The sequence below is a fragment of the Papaver somniferum genome, chromosome 5, assembly GCF_003573695.1.
Source record: "Papaver somniferum cultivar HN1 chromosome 5, ASM357369v1, whole genome shotgun sequence".
In the NCBI taxonomy this organism is placed as follows: domain Eukaryota; kingdom Viridiplantae; phylum Streptophyta; class Magnoliopsida; order Ranunculales; family Papaveraceae; genus Papaver; species Papaver somniferum.
In genome coordinates, this window is record NC_039362.1 from 208,241,060 (window position 1) to 208,249,168 (window position 8,109).

At 35.2% G+C, this 8,109-nt stretch overlaps 1 protein-coding gene across 1 annotated transcript; it reads left to right on the forward strand.

The window, feature by feature from the left end:
* Positions 1-7,797: 7,797 nt before the first annotated feature.
* LOC113278517 (monothiol glutaredoxin-S3-like) lies at positions 7,798-8,109 on the forward strand. Its single transcript, XM_026527341.1, has one exon. It carries the CDS (start codon positions 7,798-7,800, stop codon positions 8,107-8,109), a length of 312 nt encoding a protein of 103 aa, XP_026383126.1.

An 8,109-nucleotide genomic window follows, 5' to 3' on the forward strand; every position in this document is an offset into this window, starting at 1 on the left:
AGTTCCTTAATTATAAATGATGAAATGAAAGTTTACTACTTTTTGATATATTGTTTTTTCACGATCCAACAACAAAAATAAAGTTGTTTAGTTATCAAATGTTCGTTTATATTTGAAGTGGTCAACAGTTGAGTTGGACATACAATATTTGTGATTATATTAGGACAAAATCATGTCCTAGTTTTGGTACATTGGTTTCAAATCAAAACATGCGAGTACCGTACAAAATTATGTCCTCGCATGCAATCACGTTCCTACGGTTTCGTGGTATATTTGTGATCAGTGTCGGATCATTAAGCTGAAAGTACGAGTACAATATCTTGATTTCGTGGGTGGATAAAATGAAACACAAGTTTGTTACATCTACTAAAAATACTATCTCACACTCCTTCCTCGACAAAATCATCAAAAATAATCGTATTCTGCTCATATCTGGTCCATTTGGACAAGGTCTGAGTAGATTTTTCATCACATCTTGCTCGATTACTCGGCAGTTTTTATTATGTTTTCTATTTATCTACATCATTATGGTGGTTTTATCTACTCTTTTGAGGCTTATCTTCGCTTTAATGGTGGTTCTTGGATATTGGGTTGGGTTTTAAGATCAATAGTGATGCTCTCCAACTACAAAATCTTTATTTTCGTTGTCTCCGGTGACGAAATCTTCATCATCAACTTATCCGGCGACGGAATCTCCATTGATGATTTCTTTGACGACGAAAGCTTGACCACTAATTACAAGAGATTTGAGTAAATCACTCCTATTCTGGAAGCACATCGTTCTAAAGAAGAAAAACAAACTACATGGTCGAAATTTAATTCCGAGAAAAACCATTTTTCCTCCGATTTAATCGGATATTTTTCATACTTTTATTTGTTTTACTCTAGTAGTCTTTCTCTTTGTCTTGACGGATTTCTCAGTATTTTACTTTTATGCTATGTCCATGTTAATTTTTATTCTCTTGTTTTCCATCTTAAACTCATTGTAACCTCGAATTCCTTGTTTATCAAAAGAAAAGATAATAATAATAATAAGGTTCTTCCAAGTAACATTGATATACTAATTTTTATTTGTCTTACTCTAGTAATATTTCTCTTTCTCTTGACGGATTTCTCAGTATTTTACTAGTATGCTATGTCCATGTTAATTTTTATTCTCTTGTTTTCCATCTTAAACTCATTGTAACCTCGAATTCCTTGTTTATCAAAAGAAAAGATAATAATAATAAGGTTCTGCCAAGTAACTTTGATATAATAATGGTGGATATTCAAGATTCTGTCAAGTGACGGGTCGTGTTAAACACGTGAGGGATATGTATAGAAAAATATGACAGAATGTAAAACTGATATGACATGCGTATGCCGCACACACAGTCAAAGGTCCTTTTTTGGAAGAATTTATAGTTTAGGGGGTAAGTTACTACAAATATTGTCTTTACTAATCATTCCCAGCTTTCCATGCAAGTAGATGAAAGAATTAGACTGCAAAGGCTTGGTGAAAATATCAGCTACTTTCTCGTCACTCTCACAAAATTACATAACTGTCTCCTTGTTACTGAAAAGCTCTCTTATGTAACGATATCAATGTGCTTACTCCTTCCATGAAGCACAAGGTTCTTTGTCAAAGAATTAATAGACTTATGTTTTAGGTGTTCTCTGCTCATGAAAAAGTGATTTTAACATCATTCTTAACCATACAGCTTATGTAGCACAATTGCTAGCATCTATATATTCATCTTCTGTTGTGGAAAAAGCAACAACTTGTTGCTTCTTTGATGACCAAGAAAAAAATCATGTTCATATATGAAATGCATAACCAGAAATTCCTGGTTTCTGCTTATATACTTTAGAAACTAGCCTATTTTAAGACAATCTACTTCACCATTTGACTTGTATTTTGTTTTGTAAACCAATTTAACTCCTATAGCTTTCTTACCTGGTGGAAGCGTAGTAAGTTACCATGTATTATTCTTCTCAATTGACTTTATTTTAGCCTCCACGGCTTGTACCCATCCTTGTGATTTAGAAGCTTCTCCATAAGATATAGGATTACAATCTCGAAAGAGTGAAAAGTTTACCACATCATCATCTATATATTGATCATCTCTTGATAAAACATAATCATTCATACGTGTTGGTATGACATGATTTCTTCTTGGTCTTGATATTTCTTGTTGAGGTGTTGCATCAGTTCTTGCTTCTTCATGATGTTCTTCAACATTAACTTGAGTGTTTTCTTCTTCTTCAACTGCCATTGGTACTATTCTGACAGTTTCTTTTGAAGTAGTATTCCCATCCCATTGTGAATCTTCTTCAAAAATTACATCACGATTTGTTGTGGTGTATATCTAGTTGTCTCTATCAGTTCTTAAAATCTTGATACTCTTACCAATTTGTTTTTCAACATAAGATTTAAAACTTTTAAAAGATCGAAATGCATCACTCTTTTGTCTAAGTAAATATACCCATGCCTTTCTACTGACATCATCCATAAAAATTATAAAGTAACTATTACCTCCATGTGAAACTTCTTCAATAGGACCACACAAGTCACTATGAACTATCTCTAACTGTTGTTCTCCTCTTCTAGCTTTATTTACAGGAAAAGGATGTCTATGTTGTTTGCCAAAGATGTAATTTTCACACTTTGATTGAGGAAATTCAATAATGGGTAAGCCTGAGACCACCTCCTTCTTTGACGGAATTACTATTAAAGTCCACGTGACCCGTTCTCTTGTGCCATAACCAAGAGTTATATATGAACATATGTACTATAACAGCTTTCCCTCTGATATTGAATATTCAATGGAGGAAACAATCTATTCTTAGTCATTTGTACTTTTGCAGTCAGTCTTCTTCTTCGATCACGAATTGAGCAAACACCATTGTATATATTCAAAGAATATCCTCTTTCTGACAGTTGACCCATACAGATGTAAACCTAGTACATAGAATACATCCATAGTGTATGTATATGAACCAATCTTAAGAACAATTCCTATTCTTCCTTTTCCCATGACAAGAATTGTAGAATTATTTCCAAACTTCACAGTTGAACGTACAGATTCATTAAGATTGACAAAAAAATCTTTTCTTCCACACATATGATTACTGCAACCTGTATCAAGATACCATTTATGATGAGGTTGTTCTTTTGTTGTATGACAAGCAAGTAACAAGTTTTCAGCTTTTTCTTCTTCTTCTTAATTTTCTGTTATATTTGCTTTGAAGTTGTTATTAATTGCCTTTATGTTTCTTGGTTTTGGACATTCATAAGAAAAGTGTCCTAGCTCTACACAATTATAACATTGAATTTTTGTTTTATCAACATACCTTTTTCCTTGATATCCTCCAGAATTAGGTGTTCTTTGATAACTTCCAGAATTTGTTTTTTGATTATTTTTATTCCATCTTACTTGACTATGAAGTGCTTCTTCAACCGGCTTTGCAGCTGTATTTTCAAGCAATCTTTGTTCATAAGCTTATAAAGATCCTAATACCTCATCGAGACTCATAGTTGCAGCATTATTACACTCTTCTATGGCAGTAACTTTTGATTCAAACTTTTCAGGTAAACTACGTAGGATTTTCTCTACAATTGTCTTATATTGTATCACCATTAGCTTTCATCTCATTGACAAGATTTAATGTATTTGAGAAAAACTCTGATATTGTTTTGATGATTCCATATGCAAAAGTTCATACTTTCTTTTTAAAGTTTGTAATCTCACATTCTTGACCTTATCAGATCCTTTGTAATAATTTATCAAACCATCCCATGCTTTCTTCACTTCTTTAATATATATAATCTTATCCGATTGTAGCCATTGAATTCTTAATCTTTGTCGCCAATACGTTGAATGACAATCAAGTAAGGTCATGTGTTGTTCCCTGAGTTGTTTTCCATGGAGTTTCCAATATGTCAAATCATTTCCAGTACGGATGACGCATTGATGTTGAGCTATTTTGATTTGCTTTGTTGATTTCTTGATCATGGTGGGAAGATGGCTGAAAGTTTCCTTGTTCCATTCGGTAAGGATTCGCTGGTTGAAATAAACTTGAGCTGCAAATTCACCGCGGGATCCATGTCATGGAGTCGGGTCCAAGGAGAAGTCACCGCTTGTTGCAGTTGCGGGTGGGTAAGCCATAAGTGCTCAAATTTATAATTCTTGCTTCACTGCCAGTCAATTGCTCTAGTTTGGAGCAGAATTGGGGCGTGGTCTGAGGCTATTCTTGGTAGGTGAGTAACTCCTGCACGTGGATTGGATGTAGGCCTACGTTGAGTTATCATTGCTCTGTCTAGTCGTTCCAGAATGTTATCATCTCCTTGTTGATTGTTCGTCCAGGTGAATGGATCGCCTCGAAATCCCAGATCCATGAATCCCATTTGGTCCATTAAGTTAAGAATTGGCTGGGTTTGCGCACATACCTGCCAGCCCCCTTTTTCTCTGACTGGATCGTTATTTCATTAAAGTCGCCAATAAGGACCCATGGAGCATTGATGTTATAAAAAATTGATGGAAAGTCATGCCAGAAATCTTTTCTAGCTTGGGTTTGGAGGAGCATAGATTCCCATGCAGAACCAAGGATGTTCAGGAGCTGGGGGAGTAATGAGGACGTGAATATAACTCTGGGAATGCAAGATGATTCGTAAATCGTAGTTATCCTTCCACATGAAGCATAATCCTCCTCTTCTACCAACTTTGGGGGACAGAGAAATGATTCTGGTGTTGAAATGCTTGTGCAATAAAATTCATGTGATTTCTGGTAGCTAGAGTTTCGGATAAAAAAATGAAGGATGGTTTGTGCAGTGATATCAAACTTCGAAGATGTTGTATTGTGTTTTGTTGGTTAAGACTTGAGATATCTTATCTTAAAGAATCAATAGAGTTGTTATCAAACAGATTTGTTGTTCCTTTACTGCTTGGAATACGACCCAAAGGAATTGTTCGTGCACTCATCGAATTCGGAAGTGAAGGGATACTGAGGAAACTAAGTGAACTAGGGGTAGTTGCTTGGTCTCAACTATACGAAGTTGGTTTAGATTTTCTATAGCGGCTTAATCTGAGAATATTCAATACTGGACTAGGTCCTGGGGTTTTTCTGCATTTGTTGTTTCCTTGTTAACAAAATCTTGTTGTGTCTTTTACTTTTCTATTTCCGTAATTATAATTGTATATTATAATTATAAGTAAAATACACAAACATTAACTCCGCTTTACTTGATAGTGATCCTACAAAGTTTGGTTAATTCCGAACCTATCATCAAGTAATCACACTTTGGTTGTCGTATTGTTTCGATCTCGTATTCATGGACAATCACACAAAGTGTGAATACCGATTTGTAGTATTGTCTCGACTTTGTCCATAGACAATCACTTTCAGTAAGAGGACTTATAGGTGGATAAATTAAAGATTGTGGTGTATTTGGGTACCCTCGTCTTTTCACTTATAATTCTAGTGTCACCATAAATGTAAAGTCTTGGAAGCTTAATTTGGGTGACGAAAGACTTAGTCAAATATGGAATAACTTTTTGGTTGGCCGAATTAGAAACGTTAAACTACAAGCATTTTGGGCCTAATCAAACATAGGGATATTAAGTCTAACGACGAATATGGTGATAGCAATAAGGGATTCTTTATTTGGGTCTTTGTGAGCTTGTTTGTTGTTGTCTTGGGTCGTCGAATTCCTCTCCTCTTTCCTTTTCTTTTTTGTTCCCGTTTGTAATCATTGGGTTGAGATACCCTTCTTAAATACCTCTCGTTTTGATAAATTTTTCTTTGACCGATCAAAAAAAAAAAAATTACCTGTGCTATAAGCGGAAAAAAAGGGTTGAAAGAACAACCAGAGACATAAGAGATCACAGTCGAAAAATTGAACTATTCAAAAGAAACAAGATAGTTGTAGATATCGTCGTCCTTCCTAAGAGATCATAAGATAGTACGAATAGCCAGGGAATATCATAAGTAACAAACATTTATTAGCGAATCTACATGACACGAGTCACGAGGTATGATCATGATACTTTCGAGCTCCTCCTAAAAAGAGTAACAAGAAACCCATTGAAAATCCGACCCTTCACTTTTGTTTGGGTCGTTTAATTTTCTTACTACTTTTCTTCTGCTCATTCTCATCTCTTTTTTTCTTTGGCTACCAACTCTACGTGGATGTCTTGGAAAGCTAATCACATTTGGCGTCAATAGAAAAAAAATCTTGTTCGCATGGTACATATCCTCAAAGAAAGAAAATATAAAGGACCCCAGTTGCCTCGCCTCATAAGATTCCATATGATCAACTGCTGAGGATATCAATGAGAACGAAAGTTCGAGACCTTTCTCACCAAAAGTTACCTATTTTCTTTCCCCAACTTCACTGATATACAGTTATATACCACGTACATTGTTTCAAAATCATGTGATCGATAATGCAGTTTTGATATATGGGTGTTGCCATTTAGTGTTGTTCATAAATCATTTTAAGCATGTACGGCCATAATATGCTATCTTTTGATCTCATTTGGTTCATGTATATGATGTAATAATCATCTCTAAACGTTGGTGTAAGAGCAGATTGATCAATAGAATGGAATATGACGTACGAACCTAGCTAGCATGTTTTGGAAATAGAGCAAAATAAATAAGGGTACGTGCATCATGCATATATTCAAGGCCGGCCGGATCGAATTGGATAAACTCAAACCCTTTTTTCTTCTCCAACTCAGATAAAGATACACACTTCAGTCCTACAATAGCACAACATAAAGCATTAGAGCAGTACGTACAGAACAAAAACAAGATCCAAAGGTAAAGGGAGATAGACAAATCTAGATAGAGTTGGCGTCATCCACTATCTAGGGAGAAAGAAAACTGTATGTACTCAGTTATCCTTTAGTTTCTATTCACAAAGCGAATTTATATCCCCAAAAAATAACTTAAGCTTGCTAACCATGCATATGAAACGGATTTTTTTTTTTTTTGATAGGAAGAGAAGATTTTATTGAGAAAAGAAGAATGTACAAGATACTACCGGTGGTAGTATGAAAAAACAATTAAGTAAATACAATGTTCCAGTTTTGTACATTGTAAGCAAAGTTTACATGAACCTTGTTACCAAAATCCGCTGCCCAAGTGAGAACTAGTGTTTTTGCATCACTGTATAATTTCTCATCTAGCTTGTAGGTGCTCTGCAATTTCTTTCCCTCTGCATATGAAACAGATTAACAATGTTTGTGCACAGATCTATAGAAAGGCACATTACTGTAGATTATTTGGGGCATAAAAATCTAGATGTCGACGATGCTGTATCAACTATCAAGTACACGTAGTAACTACTGTATCAATATTCTGAAAATAAAATCAAAAGTCATCAATAAAGTTTATTAGGGGCATAAAAATTAACTTATTAGATATTATCTTCAGTTCCTCCAGCATTTTGCTGGTACGGTAGGTAAATCTTTATCAAACGAATGACATGACCACACTATTAATTTGGGGGCTAAATTCCATCCCAAATGTCTAAAAGAATATTTTTCAGTTCACCGGCCTTCTCATAGAAACACACACACGTAAGCACACACTTGTAGTTGTTCTTCACAACAATGCAGCACCCAGCATGTACCTCAGCTTTTGGTCAGCTACTTTGTCATCTATAAATAACCCAACATTCAAACTTCATTCTCACCATCGATCATCTGAAACACTTCCAAGCTTCTTGTACTACAGTTACATTCAAATCAAACTTCATATAACAAGCTTCAATTACGAGACGCTTCATATCATACATTTCGAAACAACCTAATGGAGAGAGTAACAAGATTAGCATCACAAAGAGCTATAGTTATCTTTAGCAAGAGTACATGTTGTATGAGTCACACTATCAAGACCCTTTTCTATGATCTTGGTGTAAACCCAACAGTTCATGAACTCGACGAAGAACCCGGAGCAGGAAAAGAAATCGAGAAAGCGCTTATAAGTATAGGATGTAATCCGTCGGTACCTTCCATATTTATCGGTGGTAAGCTAGTTGGTGGAGTTAGTGAAGTTATGACTCTTCATCTCAGTTGCTCTCTCGTTCCATTGCTAAAGCAAGCAGGAGCTATCTGGCTTTGA

Coding starts and splice junctions, on each gene's coding strand:
- LOC113278517 (XM_026527341.1), top strand. CDS start 7,798: ATGGAGAGAGTAACAAGATTAGCATCACAAAGAGCTATAGTTATCTTT.